Here is a 23,621-nt window from a genome sequence, read left to right as displayed (position 1 = left end):
GGAGGCATAGAATTTTCCATCAGGACGGGGCTGGACATGAAAATCCAACCTGTCGCGGGTCTCGAGGCGAGCATGGACTTGACAAAAATTAAAAAGGGCGGGGCGGGATTTAGGGAAACCCGCTCCAAACCCTCCCCGTTGCCATCCCTAAACACAACAACCCTTCTTTCTCTCTCTCTCTATTTAAAATTAATCATTTGGAAAAGGTTACAATTCTATTTAGAGAGCTCTCTCTTTTTCTTCATATATAATTTTAGATGCGATTGAAATGTAACGACCCTCACCCTGGCCAGACACAATATTGTCCGCTTTTGACTCACCCAGACCAGAGACTTCCCAGGGGGTCACCCATCCTGGTACTATTCCAAGTTACGCTTAACTTGGAGTAGTACCAGGATGGGTGACCCCCTGGGAAGTCTCTGGTCTGAGTGAGTCAAAAGCGGACAATATTGTGTCTGGCCAGGGTGAGGGTCGTTACATGAAAAGTCACTTCAATCCAAATATTAATTAATACTAAGGATTTTTATTTTTATTTTTATTTTTTGAGTAATGTTAATAATGATAAATAAAATTATATTATGTTAATGTTTAAACTGTCAAAAAATAAAATAAAAAAAAGTTACAAAATAAAATTTAAAAAATATTGAAATATTAATATTTTTTTAGACCTAAAATATACCATTAAAACACATTCGATGACTAAAATCTAAACACTCTAAAATACGTGACTATTAAAAATGTTGAAGTGATTATTTAAAAATATTAATGTGTGAAGAGTCCATCAGAGATGCTCTCACCGAGCTACCTCAACCGTGTTTTTGTAGTCTAATGACTCTCACTCCATATCTCTCAGCCGCGTCCATTTGTTTGGGGACCCACGTCAACCAGCCAATGGAGAGCCAGCCAAAGGGCTCACATCCACATTATCGTTGACGTGGGTCCCCAATCTCTGAATAATTTTCCATGCACCAATTGTCTACTTCAGATCCATTCATGGATATTGTAGTGAATATAATTTCAGTTAATTCCATATAGAAAAAGAAAACGGAAATGGAACATTTCTCTGACTTTGTTTAATATGGGGACAAAAACAAGAAAAGCTATTACTTTAATTAAAAATTAGGATTAAGTGCAAAAATTTCTATGTACTATTGATATAATGTAAAAAAAAGTTTCCATAATATAAAACAACTCTTTACTTTTAATTTGGTGCAAATACTCTCACTTTTTACATAAAAACACAATAATACCCTCTTGCCAATTAAATTAAATAATATTTAAAAAATAAAGTAAGATAAAATTATTATTTTAGACAAAGATACATGTCTTTCAACCCTGATTGTTTAGGTGGCCCAATAGAAGAAAAAAACATGTATACAAAATTTTTATTTTTATTTTTATTTTTTATAAGCATAAATAAAATTAGTTTTAGATTCTTCCACTATCTCGAATGTTAGAGAGTTTATATAAATTAAAAGATTTTTAAATATTTTAAATGTAAAGAATTTTATAAATATATAGATATTTGTATGGAACATTCTAAAAATGAGAATTTTTATAAATAGGGTGTTGATGCTACAGGTTTAATTGGATTTTGACTCGAAAAGTGTCCTCGCATGTATAATCCCTAGAACTAATGATCTCAGTGACGTCATGATAGATGCATTAGCATACCAAGCAGCCCTGTTCAACCAAATATGTTTGGATACTTTACCGGGATCAACCACATCGTGTTGAGAGCCGAAAACAGGTGAACAATTGAATACGGAAAACAACTACTGCAATGTTTGAATTCGAATTATGTCGCCGATAATGAGTTGATACGCTCTCAAATAGTCTTTTAGTTTCAATGCTTAGATTGCCGGCTTGCATTCATCCTCGATAAGATTAAGCGAAGAATTTGAATACAAAATGATAATATCGAGAATTTGTAGAAATTTTATATCCGATATAGTTTAATTGAATTGAGACGGGGAAAGATTAGATTTGAATTGTCTAAAGAGAAAGTGACGAACTGTGATAAATAGTCTTGATGAAAGAAAGTGTTGGAAATGAATATTACGATAGAGAGAGATAGAGATGTTAAATGCAAAATTTACAGGTAATATGTGTGTTAATCTTACATATTTAATACATTGAAAAATTTAGGAGTCACGGAAAGGTCATGCCACGCACACACCATGCATGTTAGATATCTATCTTATAGGATACTGTACAATATTTTAAATTATTCTTGTGTAAATATGATATTTTGTAGAATAATTCTAGAAGATTGATTTATGCTATTAATTAGATTTAATCTTTGTCATTCATTTAGTAAGTAGGTGTCTATAAATAGAAAGAAGTCTCATTTATAATAATCAACTTATCTCAATTATGAAGTTATTTTGAATTACAATGATGTTGAGTCTTCTCCTGTTGGTTGCCTCTTAAATTGTATGCTGAGTAACATGAAAATGATATTTAGACTTCATCAGTGAGAAAGTGCAGAGAAACAAAGTGGGTTTAATGAAGCTGTGATGATAGGGGGTGGAGTGATGGATTTGATTGGAATTGCGTGGAAAGAGAGTGAAAACTGTGTTGGATAAGTATGAATATATACAGAGAAGATGAATATTACGGATAGGGAGGGAGAGTAGGGTAGCGTAACTTGACAATGTTGGGCGAGTCCGCGCTCAAGTTCGAATTTGGAATAGAAATTTAATCAAACACCTTGTGATGGTGTGCATGTTCTATGGTGGATGCGTACACCAATTTTTGTGCATTGAGACATTTTTTATGGCTTTATTTATTTTCCTTCAATTTTGCTTTTATTTTTTTTCATGAAGGAAAGTGTCATGTATTGGAAAAATAATAGTGCTTTATAAGGGGAAAAAAGTTATTAATACTGCCACCTGTAGCTCTATCTTCACTTTGCTCCGAGTACTGTATGGGTTAAACCTAATCTTGCTTGTACACAAATACATATAAACTCACCATTTATGTATTACACATATACATATAAATAAAATATATATAACTATGTTTCTAATACATATTTTGACCCCTTTGACTAGTGCTAAGCTTGGAGCGTGAACAAGAACCCATTTGATGTCCACAATGCATATCTTGCTAGAGAATTTGGTACCGTGCGTCCTTTTTATTTTATTTTTTGTGCTCACCAAAGAGCCTTGTTTACCTAGATAAAAAATCATACCCACTGCTCTAATTCTCATGCAAGTCCTCCTATTAATGCTTCATACCCATTCAAAGACATTTCAACTGCAAAAAAGTATTAATTCCATACAAGAAATGGAAAGGAAAATGTTGAAGATGACATGATTTTCTTGAATGTGTGTGTATAAATTATTGTAACACAAGAAAAGTAATTCCTTTAATGAAAAGTTATTATAATCTATAGTTTAATAACAACAAATTTATAAAAACAAATTTCACTGATTTTCAGTATGAAGCTTAATCCAACTAACTTTAATCAAACCCCCTGAATAAAATAAAATAAAATAAAATAAATCACCTACCTGCATTTGATGGAACAATTATAAGAATGTCCATAGCCGATTAAAGAAAGAATTGGAGAACTCTACTTGAGACCAGTAAAACCAACCATATATGCCAAACTCCACTCTCTGCACTCAACTGTTACCATTGCTGCAGATACAGAATGTTGAATATAACCCCTTCCCCAAAAAACAATCAAAAACAACAGCAACAGATACCTCCACAAACTAATAAATTCTGTCATCTGACAATAACGAACCCTAAAAAACTATTTTACTTCTAATTGGCCTCACATACTAACTGTGTGTTTCCACAGCTTGCAAAAAGAAAAACAAATCATTCAATTTGTACATTACTTGTCCTAGCATGACATTCATATCACAACTTCAGTCCCCAAGTAAATGCGTTATCCAATAGTTAAGATGAATACATCAGGCAACCCCCACCAATTGTGGTAATTTCAATTTTCAACCATCTGATCTTCACTTAATAATACTGGAGTATTCAATACTGTGAACAATTTCAAATATTTAAGCTGTTTCCCCAGAAGTACTTCTGTTATGTACTAGATGCAGTTTAAAACTATTGTGATATTTCTCAAACTAGAGATTAGCAATCTTGGTTTTGTTTATAAATACATTCTTACCTGTGCGATAATGGCATTGCCCAAAATTTTGGTTGGTGGTAGGGTGAAAGGAACACTGAAAGCAAATGCGCACACATCCCGACTAGCTCCAAAAGTTTTTCCGAAAATTGAACAATTTCAACTTTTTCTCCTCTTCCTTCTCAGGCTAGGCATGGCACTTAAAAATCTTACAGGTGTCATCCCAGAAACATCTTCTTTAAGATGTTCCTTATTAGTAGAGGCGTTTGAATGGTCTAGATTCTTCTCGCTATCAGATGCATCTGTCTTTCCCCCATTTTGATCCAGAGCTTTTGTTGGGCTCGAAACCAATTGAACCGAACCAATATCGTGATCAACTTCTTCAACGAAACTAGATTGATGAGAAGGATTGGGATTCTCAATGATAGATGCCCCAGCTGCACTGGAGGAAGCACATATGTCTGGGTCCTCATCTACCTCATCTTCATCCAAGCAAAATCCACCGCCCATTTTAAGGTATTCTTTAGACAATTCTACACCAAAAGAGAGGTCACCATCTTGACCTGAACCTAGTTGACCTGTTTCAGTTTCAGGTTCAGCTTCGTCCATGCAAACTTCACTTCCCATTTCAAGGTATTCCCCACACAAGCGCTCCTTAAGTGAAGAATCTCCAACTTTATGTTGGTTCTTTCCACTGGAACTAGCAGCAGCATCTCCAACCAAGTCTTGATCCCTAAAAGGCTCTTCTTGCACTGCCTCTTCATCAGAACATTTTTCATCATTTTGGTCTGATTTGCCCAGATCAACAATTTCTAAATCATCCGGAATGTATTTCACAGCCTTGTGAACCCGTGTTGACTGGAAAAATTATAGAAGAGAGAAGTTGGTGAACCAAATAAACGAGGAAAATAAAATTCAAGAATCAGGGGAGAACACTATGAGTAGATCAATATATGTTGTTTTTCTCCAAATAAGATGTTTATACAGGTATATTTGCATGTGTATAATGACAGACTCCAAGTCGAACATACAGAAACCACAAAAGCACACAATTTGCATAGCGTGAATGCTCCACCATTTTAAAGTCCCAACAAGGATAGATCCTACACAACTGCAGGATAAGATGACATCAATCACACAATCAGTTATACTTTTGACAACAATTCTTAAATAAGATAATTATCACGACAGGAGCAACTCGGCAGGTTAAATTGGTTGTTCATGTTTGTCAACCCACCAACAACACTTAAATCAGATTTCCAAATAGAACTAAAACAAGCGACACAAAGAGAGCTCAAGCCAGTTTGAACATCTTTGATTTTCCAACCAAGATATTTACTTTTATATTTTTGGCAAGATCTGGCAACCCAAACTTAGAAACAAGGAGCTCATTTAAGAGGCCGCCTACCCAGTTCAAATGTGAAAACGAGGGAATACTTTCCTCTCTTTGAAAAAGATACTACCTTAACATTGGTAGTTCCGGTTACAAAACCGGGGACTTTCGTCAGTCATGGTAGAGGGGGATTGTTTGGCCATTATGAAACTAACTCATATGTGGAATCAGTTGCGGTGATTATGGATGCTGTGAGGAAGTTTCTACATGATCACGGAGGTTTTTCGGTCACATGGATCTCGAGGTGTGCAAACACGGTAGCTGACTTGCTGGTTAAGATGGTTTTGGATAGGAAAGAGGGTTTCTATTTTGATTGTATCTTTCCCTCATGGCTGCTTGAAGCAGCAGTCGAATATGGTTGGTTAATTGTTTGTTTTAGTCATTTGCCAGGTTTAAAAAAATAATAATTGGTAGTTCGGTTGGATTAAGTAAGCAAAGCACCAATCCGAACCTAATCACCTTTGTTCTTGTGAGCATTTTTCTTCAGTTCTATTCCGAAATTCCTAACAGAAATAGCAAAATAAAACCAACAATAACTTGAAAGTACCAATTATGAGCATCTTGCAGCTTATATTATACTATTTCTTTTCCTTTTTTAATTAAGAGAAAAAAAATATCCTGGTTACTCTACAAATTCCAGACCAATAACATCCCCTCAGATTAAATTATGAAGGGAGTGATGGAGAACAGCAAAACTTACCCTTCGTATTTGATGTGAGCCCTCTAACTTTTCAACTTGCAGTTCCAGCTCACGGTCGCCATTGTTACCATCATTAGAGCTGGTCTCAGTGTATTCAGAAGCAGGGTTTATCTTCCCCCTCCCTCTTCCAACAGCCTGACCTCTGCCTTTTCCCCTGCCTCTTCTCGTTGCACTTGACCCTTTGCTGGTTTTTTGCCTGCCTTTGGTCCGCATCGGATTCAGATAATACAGAATCCCGACGGGTCATTTTTCTTGACTGCTTTGCAGTTAATTTTTCCGTGGTGTTGCTCTCATCTCTAGCAACACGATTCTCTGTTGGACTAAGATGTTTCCCTGATTTGTCATCACCAGATTCATTGGGACTTGCTCTTCTTTTTTTTCTACTCCTGGTGACTTCTTGCACAGAGTAATCCATTAACTCCAAGTATTTGTTCCCTGTTATTCCTTTAACAGCTTTTTTAACCCTCTTACAACGAATTTTTGCAAATCTCTTGTTGAAAGTGTAAAATGCTTCCAACGGCAGTTGAGTCTTTCAATCAATCAGGCCAAGAAAACAAGAAGAAAATATAGAAGATGTCAGCATCAGCTTCCTTTCATGCTAACATATAGAAATTAAAGAAACAGCCAAATCTCAAGTCCACATAGGGGCAAAGTAGATGTGTAATTTCAAATCATAAAAAAATGAATGACCTATATGATCTATATCATAGATCGAATCAAGAAATTTTGGAAAACACACCCATGCTTAAAGACTTAATTTAAAGTCATAAATAAAATATATGAAAATTTAGGCATTCGTGCAAAGTGCTCCTCTCATTCTTCCTTTTATATTTGCTTCACTAACAGTAAGGATGCAAAACTGAAACAAATGTGACCTGACCACTTCGACAGTGACAACAATTAATCAGAGTGGGTATGGATTATGGCATTTCTATAGGTAGTGAAGACCAACAAGATTAACATTGCTAAGGTAATAGTCATACGTATCAAGTTGTTCCTTATTCTTTACTACCTAAAGGTGGCAGAGGGTTGAGAGAGAGAGAGAAAGACCAACCTCATGTTTGTTGTACTCCTTCAAAACAGGAAGTAGCAGCTCGTCAGCCTTCTGGCTACCCCAACCAAACTTTTCCCAGCACAATCTGTATGAAATGAAGTCAATTAGACCATCAAGCATTCTGCATTTCTTCCATAAAGCATGAAAGTAACACCATTTGTCAGTGCTGCATTCTGCTAAGTTTGAAGTAACATGATCCTTCTTCGATGAATGTTTTGGGCAATTTATATGTTTTGCTCTCTCAAGACCAGGATAAATCAACCGCTACTGAATACATGGAAAAAGGTAGAACAAAGAAGCAGTTTCTACAGCTATTTACCTAGTGTTATTATCAAAACATCAAATTTAAGCAAGGAAAAATCTTCAGTGCACACAATTTGCATATGCAGAATTGACTGCTTCACTTGGAAAAGAAGAAGGAATATGCCAGTTTTTGCTCACTTTTCTCTGGGTAAATAAATTTTTTAAAATTATAAACAATGAAAAAGAAGTGACATCTGATTCTTTCATGGAAATTTAAAACTGAAAAGGAAAAGACAATGGTTGAACCACTTTATTACATGTTTATCCATGAAAATCTGCTTTGTGTTTTGATCTGAATCTATGGAACGCGAAACATTATGGTTAGCTGTGGAATCTCCTTTGCATTGCTATTTGGGCAACTCACGTCGATGTTGCTAACTTTGGACCCTCTCTTCCTCGAACTTGATCCTGCTTACACATTGAATTTTCCAAGGATGGTTGGATCTGGAGATTCAATCCACTCCCGGAATTTTTGGAGGCCATCTTCCTCGGGAAATCCATTTAGAACTTCAATAGCCTTGACAATGCCGATACCACTAAGCCACAAACAACCCATAGAAGGTCATGTTAAATCCATGCATTCAGTATACTTAACAAATATATTTAGCACCACTACAGCTGCTTATGAATAGGCTTACACGTCTGCTATTGACAACAGTAAGGAATTAATAGCACAATGAATCTCAAATGAGGAGACCTACAGAATGAACTGGCATTAGGGAGACTAGGTAGAGAGCCTTTGTGTGTGGGTGGGCGGGGGATGTTCAGAATTTATATAGGGAACAAAAACAAATTGGAAATCAATAGAACATGACAAATAGAATTATTCATAATCGAAGTAGCCAAACCTCCAACTATTACCCACCTTACACCTTCAGTATAATCACTCCCAAGAAGAAGCGCCATATGGATTAAATGTTCTCAGGTTAAGCCAAGCTCATTCTCAATGTCCTGACAAAGAATTAGATGGGAATTAAATAAGCTGTGACACCTTCTACATCCCCCGAAAGAAAGAAATGGAAAAAATTATCTCTTGAAAAGATCAAAGCATATGCCAGAAAAGTAATTCCAAAGAACTGGAAAACAACATATAAAGAAAAAGATCATATCCAACAGAAAATGATAAAGAAAAAGATCATATCCAACAGAAAATGATCTCTATGAAGAAAGAATAATGAGCAAATACTGCTCCATAGCCAGGCTTTTAATCAAGTTAAAAATTATCCGCTGCCCTCTTTTAAGGCTACATGAAATTGAGTAGACCCAGAAACAGGATCTACAAAACTTGTCAAGATGTGAAATTAATAGTAAGAAAATTTTGTGGTAATGAATTTGTTTTTCAAAAAAATTCTGATTAGTTGAATAAAAAAAATAAAAAATAAAAGAGCATTTATTTAATGCCTCTGTTATGGAATTAAAGAAGAGAGGAAAAATTACTCTGGGTGTGTGTGCATTTGCTTGAACTTTCAAAAAATAAAACTCTTATTTCTTGGGGCTCTTGCCCAACTAAATTGGATCTAAGAATGGGAAGATCAGACATAGAGACAAGTGCTCACATTATGGGTTAAATCCTAATTAAATGAACAATTGCTGGTTTAGCTCAACAATTGCCATCAATAATACATTTGCCTCTAATTGTAATTCCTGTAAGCTGTGTGAATTTGAGCCACTGTAAGAGACCAGATCCCCAAGATGCCAAGTCTGTAGGTGTGATAATCTTGCCATCCAGCTGCAAGAGAACACGGAAAAAGTGATAACATAGGTTCAATTCTGATAGTGATCACTTCGTAAGAAATAATATCAAAACATCTCTATTGAATTAAATGGATAGATAAATCTACCCACATTCTATTAGTTCCTAGCCAGGAGTGTTACAAGGTTGATTATACACAGGCCGGTTCAAGAACATTTTACAGAGAAAGAGAATTAATGGGTAGTGAGATTTCAGAATTTTAAGCATTTTGTCTATTGATTATGGTGAAAAACCACTTCAATTACAATCGAGATCATATATACAATTTAGAAAAATCACTTCAATTACTATTTACTAGGTTATTTAGAAGAATCCAACTGCGCTAAGGTAAATAAAAATCTCGACCCAGAAGGAGATATATGCTTCTTCAATTTCTTTTAATTTTCACACATTTGGGAAAGAAACAGAAGGGGCAATAACTAAGAACAAAAAGTGCTTTTGCAGTGCCTCAGCAATTAAAAGAGGCCTCAGTCAATGATGCAAGTGCCACTCCACCAACAATTGGTACAATAGAATAAACTATCCAGGGAGTAGGAATTTGTTTCAGCAGGATGATTAGAGGGAAAAAGTTGAAAACAACTCATACAACAATGAGTAATTGTCAATATAAAGGTACAAATCACTGATTTATCAATGGCTCTAAGCCTTGTAGGCTGAACTATTGTCATACAGATCAAATCTGTGACCATATAGATTGGGATTGTTTCAATGGCTTTAAGCCTCCCGCCCAGATGTATGTATCCTAGTGCAACTCTAGGTTGAGTCTATAAAAACAACCGAACCACCAACCCTGATTGCTGATTCTACAACTACTTTGCCTCTAACACCATCTAATTAGAACACTTGAAAACTCATATTAAAAAAAACTAATCTTCCAGAAACAAACCAACCAAAAAAAAACTAGGAAAAAAAAGTTACAGAAATAAAGATGATGATGAAGATTTAACCAAAAAGATACGAAGTCATGCATCTCAACGGTATATTGTACTATTATCCATACTTGTTCAGAGTTTAAAAGTGACTAAAAATGAAAAAACAAGGCAAATCAAAACCTGGGTTCTCAAATTAACTTATGTATTGCTAAGAAAAACAGGAGAGTAAATTAAAGCCCCATCACTGCCTGTACATGAAGATGTCTCTATTATCACCAAGTGATTTCTTAGAGAGAGAACAAGCTTCTAAGAAATGGGGTTGTTATTCTTCAAATCTGCCACTAAAGAACCTTCCAGATCTTGGAGAAGCGAAGGATAGTCTTCTCAGACTACTTATTCTCTGTGACGCAGTACTATGATACTTACTTTCTACCGTTCCAAAAGGCATGAACAAAAATGTTGCTGTACTTGATCACAACTGGGCAATCAAATGCACTCTAAACATAAGGTAGAATGAGTCAAATAAGAGATAAATATAACCACCACCAAGAATGTAAGAAACTGTAAATTTTTAACAATAAAGAAATAAATCTGATCGTAAACAAAAATTTTCCTGTTAGTTCATAATGATCTTAGAAACATCATCACCATCAAAGCATCATCATAGCTATATCAATATATAGATTAGCATTTTTGTAAACTGGTATATTTGGCATTAATGGGTAAAGTAAATAAAACATCCTTATAGTTTTCATTTTGGGTATATAAGTCCATTAAAATTTAAGAAATGTAGTAAAGAACGGCTTATCTGAACTGATCTGTTAGAAAAGTACCATCAATGCACATGACTAATTTAAGCTATTAAATACCCAAAACATCCTTTTTGTCTCCCGAAAATGCTCTTATCCATTTCCTAAATAAATCTCATCCCTCTCCCAACCTCCCCCCCTCTGGGGTATCTCTCTCTCTACTCCCCCACCATCTTTCTTTCTCTCTCTACTCCCAGTTTCTCTCTCTCCCAGCATCAACTATAGAAACCCATTGAGGACATATGCACACACAGAGAGAAATGGATAGAAGAAAATAAGAATAAAACCCAGATCAAACCCAGGGAAATGTACATACATAGAAAATGAACAGAGATAGGGAAAATTGTGAATTAGGGGTAGAGACTGGTTTTCTCTACCACTAGCATTCCCTGAGGAGTCAATTAGAGGAATACATCTAAGTTTTGTTCTGAGATATAGAGTCAAGGAAGAAGAAAAGGCCGAACATTTTGGGATGTTGCTGCTGCAGCCAGAGGAGAGAGAAACGATGACTGGAGATGAGAGGGAACCATGTTTTTGAAACTGACTTGAATCGAATCAGAGGTTTCACCAGAAAATGTGGAAGGATCTCCACGATCAAGTCCTTGTTGCCGACGATACATTCACCAGCCACGGATATTTGGTCCCGCGATCTCTGCTCATTCCGGCAACTTCTCATGTTAGAAGCCATTCACTTTGTCCCACTACTCTCATGCAAAGAGGCCATTTCCTTGGTTTGAACCTGTAACTTCTAGATTGCAATGGAGCAACCTTACCAATGCGCCAAGGCTTGCCCTCACAATAATCCCATAATGTCCACATTGCATCAAATTTAAATTATTTAACAAGCGTTACATATTCTTTCCATTTTAGAATAAATTCATAAAACTAATCTGCAATGGTTTTACTCTCTATATTGTGTTCTGCTCCCTCTCTCTGTAGCTATAAATTGTGCAATTCTAAAGCACCCATTTGGAATTTTGGATTGTCTTCACAATGCTTTTCTTCACTCAACTCTCTGTGTCACCCATTTCAAGCCCACCTCAGCCTCTCAAGACACAATCCAATCTCAAGATATAGCTTCCAGTAGTGAGTACCTCATGAATTTTTCCACTGGAACTCCACGTGTTAACGTGGCATTGCTGATACTTCAGGAAGGGATCTTACAAGCAAACCACTCTGTTCTAGAATCAAAGTCATGATTTACAAGGGACCAAAAAAGACATCACTAAGACTGCAAACTCTATAAATGTCACCCCCTTACACAAGGGTGTGATTAAAAAGGTTTAAAAGAATACTGGAACAGCAGTCCATTGATAAAAAGAAATGGCAGCGTGTAATTAAAAATTTATATAAAATTTAATACTAGTGGGATTGAAGCAAACCAAAATTCTTTGGAAACTAAACTCGAAATGCCATAATTCTGAAAATTTCCAAAATTTTCTGGGATAAAAAACAGATCTAAAAAAATAATCAAATAATCCAAACAGCAACCAGCGAAAAATATGGGTGGTAGCACTACCACATTTTTCTAAAAAATATTTACTGGCCCAAAGATGATGAAGTTAGGCAGAAAATACTCAAGACTCATAAATCTACAAGCAGTAAAATTTTCAGAACATCTTGAGAATAGGAACACTAGGAAAAATGAATTCAAACTTACTCCTGCAGCATACAAAATATCTCAAAGTCTGTCCCCAATGTGAATAAACTAACTGATATAATACCCAACCGATTTAAAGTGAATTAAATAACTATTATAGACTGAACCTTAAGCTGTCTCAAGTTTAAAACCTCACCAGCAAATTCGCCACATAATTTAAACATAGAAAATAGAGGCTACCAGGTTCTAAACTACTTATACCAATACTTGTCAGAATACTAAACATGCATCTCATTACAACAAAATTCATCATGCATACAGGACATGAATAAGCTCATACAAATAAATACCTAACATAGGACCTTAACACAGAAGAACTAGTCAGGTTTAAGGTTTTAAAAACAAGGGAGTGCCAATGCGATTCATCCTAGTTTAGCTCTATACACTTTCACATAAATTATTCCAATACAAAACAGCAAAACAAGTCCCTCTAGGGAGACAATAAAGCGTATTTTTTTTTTAATACACCAACTTACAGTATGTGTAATCATTTGGTAATAAAGTTTTACCAAACAGTTCATTTCCAAAAAAAAAACCAACAGCCCAGGATACAAAAGAGATACAGTATTTATAGAACAAAGAGATAAGTTTAGCACTTCATAAAATGTTATGCTTCATAAATATTTACATAATTACAAGCCAAGGCAAAAATATATACCAAGCTAACATCTTCAAGCATGAACGCAAAACATTGTATTCCACTCAAAGGAGTTTCCATTCACCGAGTTCAAGTTCTTCATTTAGCATCAGTACTTCCGCCAACTCGGGTGTCATTACCTGAAAATATAAAGGGTGAGACGACTCCCAATAGAGAAAGACTAACAGTCATCACTATGAGTTTTTAAAATGAACCATTTAATTTTTCAGGATAATCTTTATTATAAATACATGTCAATCTTCAAAATTATAAAGTAAAGTCATTTAGCTTTCAACTATAGTTTCAAAACCAAATTTTCAGATTTCATTTCCACCAAAATGAATTATGTCTATCAACCATGGTAAATTTCAAAGGAAATTCACCGGCCAGCCGACCTTTACACCGGCATGGCCCCAACCTTGATTTATAAAATCAAACCAAGTAAATGGTGATTCCCCGAGAGAAACCAGTGACCAACTTTTTGCACTGGCGTGGCCCCAACCCTCAATACCCTCCAAGGGTCTACCATTTGGGTTTCGGGTTTTTCACCCAAGGGCCAAGGGTAGCTCGTACCCTACTTGTCTCTTTAAAGAATTATACTCAAGGGCCGCAGTCCTAAATTTCTGATTCACCAACAACATTCCCAATCTTCACAGTTAGTGAAACCCAATTAGGAACATTTTCTTTAAATCTAAACCCAAGTTGCAGATCAAGAATTTTCTTTTTCTTTTCATATAACATTTCTTGTCTAAAATCAGCAGTGGAGTAATCAGGTAGAATGCGGTAGAACAATTGATGATTAAATTCCTGTAAATAATCATGCCCTTTTTACATATATAAAACTCATATAAGAATAATGCAAAACAGATCTGCACTTAGTTAAGCAGGCCAAGGTATATAGATTGAAATAGAACCATAGTTGAAGAAAAATCAAACCAATTTAAACAAAGAATAAAAATGCACTCAAAGTGAGTAAAAGTCATGGTCCTTCCCTTCTCTCCCTCTTGGCATTGGTATTTCCCTACCTCTAACGAAATTCCAATGCGGACCTATGGATTTCCCTTAGTTTTCCTCATTTTCTTTCTTCTTTCATCTTCCTCTCTCTCTCTCTCTCTCTCTAAACTCCCGGCCAGAACTCTGGTTTCTCTATTTTTTTCTTTGATCTATTTTCTTTTCTTTCTATTCTTTACTTTCATTGGTTGCTCCTTTCATCACTAGTGTAAGATACCATTTACAGCTGTAAGGAACTTAACATAAACATGGCTTATGCTATTGCATGGAGAGGACACATGTCCTCCATGCTTTGACCAAATCTCAATTTACCCCAAATTTCCTTTTATTTCCACTTTCCTCCACCACTACTCATTAGTAATTTTCTTGTCACTGTAATTAGTTTTCCCCCACACTTTCCATATAACTACCAATGAGTACAACATAAATTACTAATTGTTTTATCAGGTGACATTTAATCCAGTGACATGATTAACTAGCCTAAATAAAAAAAAATTAGGGTAGTACAATAAATCAATCAATTTAATAATTATTAAGATAGAAAATGAAACTACAATAATCCGAAATAGTTACAATCTAAGTGATCTATGAGTACCATAAAACAAGATAAAACAAGAAAAAGTGTCGACGAAATAGATGGACATATAATTGTTCGGACCAGTGACAAACAACCAGGATTTATGCTACACCAAGAAGTTTCTTGAAAGTGCCAAATCATGAAGCTTTTAATTAAAACTATTATTCCTTGGGCATTGCCCCTTTCCCAGCATAGTAATGTCATTTTATTTTTCAGTGTCCTCATCAGCTTCTGGCATCTGTTTCGCAGACATGCCTTCTAAAATTTTCAAATTAGGGATCTTTTTTCTTTTTAAGTTAAACATGTGCAGTGGTGTCGTGTCTTATAAATTCTTTTATTTATTTATTTATTGGAAATTAAGTATGTTGGATTAACTATTGTACATATATATATATATATATATATATATATACAAATTAAAGAGGGCCATAGCCCCTGTACATTATGCCATGGGCTGAAACTATAACAAAAACATAGCCCTGGGGAGAAAAACTAATAGCAATAGTGATATCAACAACCCTACAAAAACATAGCTAGTGATCCTTTAACTGCTATAGGATGCATATTTGCTAACCATTGGGGCACAAGGCAATTGTGGGAAATTAATTAAAGTAAAAAGATCAACATTTAAGATGATCATCTCCAATTTCATTGTGAAATCTGGTACATGATAATAAAAGTTGTCTCTCTTTCAATATTTTCTTCTCATAACAATTAGTGTTCTGCAAACCATTTCCAAATTCAAGAGCAGCATATCGTATTTTTCCCTCAATAAGGGCATGCATTATATGAAAATGGACAATAAGATGCAATAAACAAAATCAGTAATAATGTAAACTAAATAAATTTCAAGATTGAAGTTGAAGCTACGCTAAACATTGAAATATTGACCGCCCAACCCAAGTGACTAAAATGTGCCATGAATCAAACGGGAAAGAGTGTCTCAATGTATGGATGGATAAGACAATCAGGATATTGTGCTAAACCATGACGCTTCTTAAAGGTTTGCTAACCATTGGGGCACAAGGCAATTGTAAGGAATAAATTAAAGCATAACAATGAAAATTTAAGATGATCATCAACTTTATTGTGAAATTTGTTTTACGGTAATAAAAAATTATCTCTCTGTCAATATCTATTTCTCATTACAATTACTTTTATGCGAACGACATCTAAAACGAGGGGCAATGTTTTGTATTTCCCCCAAATAAGGGCATCATATCGAATTGGATCTAAGACGCAATAAACAAGATCACACAACAACAAACTTTCAAAGCCAACCAAATTTAGTGTTAATAAATATATAAACAAAATAGATTTAAAGATTTAAGTTGAAGTTACAAACAACTGAAATAGTTACTCCCCAACTCAAGTGATTGAATATGTACCTTGAATCAAACAGAAAAAAGTGTCTCAACTGACGTGACAGATTATGTGTCGCTGAGCTGCCGTGACAGTCTGCTGAAGTGGTGGATGATGTGGCAGGAAAGGCACACCTGTGGCAGATGACGTGGATGCAATTGTGTCAGTTGATGTGCCGCTATGATAACGAGGCCTATGCGTAGGCGCATATGTGCTGTGTGCCATTTATTCACTTAAATGCAAGTACAGAAAGTGAGTTGGTGAGGTGATATTTCAATAATTCACCTTCAACTCTTTCTGAACAATCTAGTACATGCTGAAATTAATTGTTTATGCACCTTTTGAAATTGTCAAGTTGGTCTTGTTTCCACTTTTATATATATATTCTAGTTAATACTTACACACTCCCTCCACAAAAATTATTTATTTAGAGGCTCAACCTGATCTTGTTTGTACTATTTTTATAAGTGGCAAAAGATCTATGTCCAGAGACTCTACTTCAACATGACCCTGGCAATTACACCAATACACTGGCCAGCTCCACAGCCTTCTACTTCAACTTCCTTGCCCATACCTGTATTTCAAAGTGATCAAACTGGGAGTGATTGTGTTTCATCATTTGATTAACTAACGAGAGAATTATCATCATATTCAGTACTCAAAAATGCGGTGACTTTCTTTAGTCATTGCAGGGATTCAGCACTAGATGTAATTGGACCTGAAGCAATTGCAAGCATATAGGTGTTGTAATGTACTAATAAATTTATTTTGAAGATAAATGCACTGTTTCTTTTCTTTTCTCAATTTATAGATTTACTTCAGTCATAGGGAAGAACATATGTACTGGGAAAAAGAAGGGAATAAAGAAAATGAACATTAGCAGGAGAGATTTAAAGAAGAACTAGTTAGTCTACAGAGATAAGTACAAAGTATGGAAATAAAAAGCAATTGGAAATTACCCATATCCATTGTGGCTTTGACGACATATTTATACCACAGCTTGAGGAACAAAATACATGCATGTCTTTGGTCGTTGTGGAATGACCACATCCAAAGGAATAACATGCACGCAAGAAATTTTCAAAGACACTATATAGTGCAGGCCTCATCAAGCGCATATATATATATATATATATATATATATATATATATCATCATCATCATCATCAGGCCTTGCAGACATTGACAGCATTTCCTTTTGAAGGATAATCAGCATCGGAACTCTTCATTTCAGCCTCAGAAACACGTTTTCACTCTTGTAGTCTCACCCAATATTGTGGAGAGACACCACTGCAGTGTTCATTTGTCAGGTTAGGACTAGGCAGTATACCTCTTGAGCTGAACAAACTCTAAATTTCAAGTAAATACTTCTTTTTTCTTGATTTGAAATTAGAACCATTATGTTACTTATCTATTCATGAACAAATTTTTGTTATGTTCTGATTGAATATCTTAGAATTTTCAGAATTTAGAAAGTAAGGCATTCCGACTAGATTGATTCCAAATTGATACCCAAAACTATCCCTGTTTATTTATATACATGACACTCTCTATAGAAGCTGCCAACTTTTTGACATGCTGCATAGAAATACTAGGGAACTGCAAGGGCAAAGCTATCAACAACAAAAAATATTTAAGAAAAAATGTTCATATGGTTCTAATTGAAGAACAGATGACTAGAACATCGACCAGTATGAACTATCAAAGATTTTCAGCTAGAGATATTATAGCAGATATATATCTGTGTGAGTGTAACATAATAGTTTGTGGGTGAACTTGTACTGTTGAAACACATCACCATGTAGATTGCTGAAAGTCAGAGTTCAAGCAGGCCATGCTTTTGTGGAGAACGAGAATGAAATGAAGCTGCAATGCAAATATCTTATGTTGGCTCTCGGCTCAAGAGGGCCATGCAGAAAAAATGTTGGTAAGAATATCAATAATTTCTAGAGCATGTGTAGCAGAAATTTTCAACGCAAGAATTTTTCAACTAGTGAGAGCATTATCGTCACATTGAGCCCTAAAACTGTGATGGCTTTCTTTAGCCATAGCAGTGATTAAGCACTGTTGTTACCCAACGACAATATAGCGACAACTTCTCATATGAGATTCCCATATCAATTAATATGGGACATGATGGATGAAATTTATATTTTTTTCTCAGTTAGTATTTGATTATGAGAATTTTTTGCTTGGCAACAGGCTGTAATGAAAAAGTATGTTTTTTTTTTTTTTTTGGCCATTTTTTCAATATTCTATTATGAATTCTTTGGCTTAGAAAGACTAATACAGATTACCTCAGAGAGGAGAAACTTTAACTTTGCTGTCTCAAAAAAGCTGGTCACTGATGGCATTTTAGGTTAGATAAGGCATAGCATTTTAGCTGTTAAAACAATGGAAATAGCATATTGGAATCATTTATTTTCCCAAAAGTAAATATAGATGTTGCTGATAGGTGTTGAATATATGAAGTTGGAAAGAGTTACAAAATTTACATGGAAAAGGTATCTTATGTACAAGTTCTCCAATTCATTTGACATTCATGGCAGCAGAACAATCAGAATTTTATCCCAAAGAGACTTGAGCATTGTGCTTCAAATTTGAAGATAAATGCACTGATTCTTTTCTTTACTCAATTTATAGATTACTTTGGTCATAGGAAAGAACATATGTACTGGGAAAAATAAGGGAAGAAAAAATGAATATTAGCAAGATGGATTTAAAGAACTAGTTAGTCCACAGAGATAAGTACAAAGTATGGAAATAAAAAGAAATTGGAAATTAACCATCTTCATTGTGGCTTTGACCACATACTTTTACAAAATCTTGAGAAAAAAATACATGCATGTCTAGTGAACTATGGTCGTTGGGGAACCACCACATCCAAAGAAATAACATGCTGGCATGAAATTTTCGAGACAATATATAGTGCAGGCCTCATATCAGGCCTTGCAAAGATTGACAACATTTCCTTCTGAAGGATAATCAGCACTAGAATGCTTCATGTCAGCTCCAGAAAATGTTTCCACTCCTGTTGCCTCACTCAATATTGTGAAAGGACACCACTACAATGTTCATTTGTCAGGTTAGGACTAGGCAGTATACCTCTTGAGCTGAACAAACTTAGTATATCAAGTTAAATCTTTGTTTTTTGATAAGTAGAATATCAAGTAAAATCTTAGCATCTGTTTTTTTTTTTTTTGAAATTAGAACCAATATTTTACTTCTTTATTCATGGAGATATTTTTGTTATTTCTTGATGGAATATCTTAGAATTTTCAGAATTGGGAAAGTTAAGACATTCCGACTAGGCTATCCCTGTTTATTTACATACATGACATTCTCTATAAAAGCTGCCAACCTTTTCTGACATGTTACGTAGCAACACTTGGGGACTACAAGGGCAAAGCAATCGGCAACAAAAAATATCTAAGGAAAAAAAAAAAAAAAAAAAAATAGACTAAATAGTTCTAATTGAAGAACAGATGACTGGGAACATAAAGCAGTATGAACCATGGTTGTCAAAATCGCGATTCTGAGTCGTAGAATCTCACGATTCTACGACTCAGAACTCAAAATCGAGTCAAATCGCAGCAAAATCGTTCAATTAGTAGAATCGGGGGTAGAATCGGTAGAATCGGGGGTAGAATTGTAGAATCGGAGGTAGAATCGTACGATTCTACACGATTCTACCGATTCTACGAAATTGGTTGTTTGGGCCTTTATTTTTTGGTTGGTTTCTTCCGGGCTACAAAATAAAAGAGGCCTGGCCCAAGTGTAGTATACAAAGTTAAATATTTATTACATAAAATATAAATTATTTTTCATTAGTGGCAGAAAAAGAAATATATATATATATGTATATATATCAATTATTTTTACCATGTATGTTGATGTTCCATTATATATTTTTGTGTTTAATTATAAAAAATTAAAATGATCAATTATATCTCAAGGATGCATACTCGTGACTAACAGGTTTAGGCAAATTTTGGTTTCATTTGACTATTTTTATTTTTTGAAGGCTTATCATATATATTAAAAATTAAAAATAATTTAAAAGCTTAAAAGACTTGCCGAATATGTCAGCCAATGTATAATCTTGTAGTCTAAACTGATAATCTAATGAGATCAAGTTAACGCGTGGTTCATATTTTGTTGTGCTAACTCTTGATTAATTTCATACTTGTGACTAATAAGGTCACATACACCGTAACACTTGGATTGGTGGACAAAAAGGTCTTCTTATTTCTTCAGTTTTAAAAAAAAAAAAAATGGGTTTACTTTTGATATGTAATTTTATTTTCTAACTTTGGAGATGGATGGGTTAAGATTTGAGATTTCTAAACTCATGTTATTTTGAGCTAAATTTTCTTTTATTTATATTCGGACTTTGAAATATTGTTAGGATTTGAGATTTGTGAACTCATGGATGTGTAATATTGTGTGTTTTGGCCTCATTTTTGTTATATTTTACAGATCTTATTATTTAAGAAGTTAGTTTCAATTGTTTTTTCACAATTTGGTAGAATCTCACGATTCACGATCCGATTCTACGATTCCGATTCTACGGAGCCCAAAACGATTCTACGTAGAATCCCGATTTTAACAACCTTGGTATGAACTATCAAAGATTTTCAACTAAACATATTATAGCAGATAAATCTATCTGTGTAAGTGTGACGTAATAGTTTGTCGGTGAACTTGTATTATTGAAAGACATCATCATCGTAGATTGCTGAAAGTCTAGAGTTCAAGCAGGCCATGCTTTTGTGGAGGACAAGAATAAAATGAAGCTGCAATGCAAATATCTTATTTTAGCTTTTTATTCAAGTGGCCAATGCAGAAAATATATTTGGTAAAAATATGAATAATTTCTAGAGCATGTGTAGCAGAATTCTTCAAAGGAAGAAATTTAGTACCTCTGTTTCTTCATCCCAAGGATTTAGTGCCAGGACTAACAGTTCAACTTCATGATAAGATAGCGATCCATGCATCTATCACTGGTGAAAGTTAATAGCAAACGGACGACTGACGAATGGCAAGACAATCTTCTAAGGTCCATTGGTCAAGCACTCTTTCAGAGAAATAATGCATGCCATAACTGCTTTGCAATAGTGAAAGAAGTTGTAAGTTGCACTTCTTGCTGCATTAGATATTCAGATCCTCCAAAGGGTGGTGAATTAAGTCAAGGGACATCAGGTCAAGCATAGCATGTATTTATTTGTGCTCAGTATGGGAGTGATACATTTCCAGAGACAAATTCTTTTACCTCCCCATCCACTTCTATTGTACTGCATCCTGGTGTTTTCTTGAGCCCTTTATGACCGATTATCCTGCAAATCCTACCCGCATCTTCACACCTCTGTGCAGCTAAATAAATGTTTGATAACTGAACTTAAATTCCATCGTCTTCAGCTCTATCATCAGCTACTATCCATAGAAGCTCTTTGACATCAAGCTCTGCGAGATCAACGTTATTATGGATTCGGCAATCACTCAGTAAGGAACCCCAGACAGAAGCAAGAGGCTTCATAGGCATCCTCTTTATGAGATGAAGTGCTGCATCTAATTGACCTGCCCCGCAGAGCAAGTCCACCATGCAACTATAATGCTCATGTTGGGCTAAAACACCAAATTCAGTTTCCAAGTTGTCTAAAATAAATTGACCTTAGATCTTTTTTGAAGCCCTGCATCTTTTTGAAGATCTTTTTGAACCCCTAAACGAGAACAAGCTGTAATCCCAGTAGTCACACAAAATTCATCAGGCACAACTTCACACAACAACATATGCCGAAAAACATTCAATGCCTCCAAAGCCAAACCGAATCATAGATACACTTACAAGAATGTTACACTGAACGTCATCTAAGTTAGATATTTCATCAAACACCTTCCGGGCATCCTCCAAAGCTTTACATTCAGCATAAAACCTAATTAACGCAGACTGTACATGACCATCCGACAACGCCAAACCATTTTCACCACCCAATTGTGTATTTCCCTACCAAGACACACCTGCGATGCATTACTGCAAGCAATGAGAACGAACGGGAAGGTGTGGTGATCGGGACACATAGAGGAGTCCTGCAACATGATATGGAAGTAATGCAGAGCCAAGCAGGGCTGAGAACTGAAAGAATAGGCTCTGATGAGGGAATTGTAGATAAATGAATTGGGGAATGGATATGGGTGAAGGTGAGAGAGGCGTAGGAGAGATTGCCCGCGTCGGAGAGGGCACAGAACTCGAGAAGCTTGCTGATGGCATAGTTGTTGTGGTTGAGGCCGTGGGTGATGAAGATGGCTTGGTGCAGTGTTGTGCGAGAGACATATACCACTTCCATGTTTTGATGCTCATGTGTGTCTCTGTGCATTATCGTGGTTGAGTGAGCTTGAGGAGCACTGGTGACTGGTTAAATTTTGGGTTACATTAGTAAGACCAAGGCCCAAGGGCCGTTATTTCACTTATTAAGGGGCTAATCAGTAAATTCATAACTTCCCGTGGCGCCAAAATCCATTTTAAAAACTTATGTTTAACTGATTTTGCAAATAATTTAGAAACTAATGTGAAACAACAAAATAGTTTTGTGCCCACCATATAACCCTCTCCAAACCCTAGAATGGTGGGTGCTCTTGTTGGGACATGTTTCAAAATTAGAGGCTTGTTTCTTACACGTTTTGTTTTTGATTTTTTTTCCCCTGATGAAAATACTGAAATTAAACTTTATTTATGTCTTGTGTATAGATACATCACCTAGAAGATTATTTAATTTTCTTTATAATAAATAAAAAAAAAGAGCAACTACACGCCTTTGAAATTTGATTTGAAATTGACATACTTAGTTTGTTTAAAATATAATTATTGAAAAAAATATTTGCTTGAATTTATATATTACATATTGGATCGTTTTGTTTGGCAAAATTTTGCTTGGATTGAAATAATACTAAAAGATATAATAGCGTGGAATTTAATTGATATCACGATCTTCAAAATGGTAGTGGTAATAAACCACTGGGGTTCTTCAGTCATGTTCACGTTAATTATGGCAGCACCTGTTTGTTTTTTTTATTTTTCAAAAATTCAATGCAAATACTTCTATGTACAGTACTACTTTACCAATGATTTTTTTGTCGTTGGACATTGTCAGTTACATTGTTTTCCAAAACAATGTTGAACTATGATAATTGTATAAAGCAAAAGTGTAAACAAACCCATTCAACTATCACAAATCGACAATTTACCCTTTTGAACTACAAAAATAAACAAATTAGTACTATAACTATCCAAATCGTGCAAATTAACCCCTGAAATGCAATTCCGGCCCACAAGGTAGCCACGTGACTGTCTTTTTCTTTTAATTCCGAAATTGCCTTGTAATATTACCATT

The 23,621-nt window shown here is 35.1% G+C and overlaps 1 protein-coding gene across 4 annotated transcripts; it reads right to left on the bottom strand.

Moving 5' to 3' along the window:
* Positions 1-3,398: 3,398 nt before the first annotated feature.
* On the bottom strand, positions 3,399-22,647 carry LOC132315794 (DNA repair protein UVH3-like). Of its 4 annotated transcripts, XM_059814202.1 has the most exons (11): positions 21,156-22,647; positions 17,193-21,029; positions 16,674-16,807; positions 16,260-16,367; positions 13,305-13,423; positions 9,109-9,281; positions 8,418-8,503; positions 7,810-8,088; positions 7,250-7,334; positions 6,196-6,724; positions 3,399-4,960 (listed from the first exon to the last, which is right to left on the bottom strand). In XM_059814202.1, the coding sequence occupies exons 10-11, from the start codon at positions 6,406-6,408 to the stop codon at positions 4,262-4,264; spliced, it is 912 nt and encodes a 303-aa protein (XP_059670185.1). In that variant the 5' UTR covers positions 6,409-6,724; positions 7,250-7,334; positions 7,810-8,088; positions 8,418-8,503; positions 9,109-9,281; positions 13,305-13,423; positions 16,260-16,367; positions 16,674-16,807; positions 17,193-21,029; positions 21,156-22,647; the 3' UTR covers positions 3,399-4,261. The 4 variants fall into 4 exon arrangements, with proteins under 4 accessions (XP_059670185.1, XP_059670183.1, XP_059670184.1 ...); XM_059814200.1 differs by having other exon boundaries at positions 16,260-16,807; XM_059814201.1 differs by lacking the exon at positions 16,674-16,807.
* Positions 22,648-23,621: the final 974 nt, after the last annotated feature.

This window comes from Cornus florida, unplaced genomic scaffold (genome assembly GCF_030987335.1).
Source record: "Cornus florida cultivar Cherokee Brave unplaced genomic scaffold, ASM3098733v1 CherokeeBrave_3.0.0_Hap2_Chr07, whole genome shotgun sequence".
NCBI lineage: Eukaryota > Viridiplantae > Streptophyta > Magnoliopsida > Cornales > Cornaceae > Cornus > Cornus florida.
This window is presented reverse-complemented; position numbering and strand designations above follow the sequence as displayed.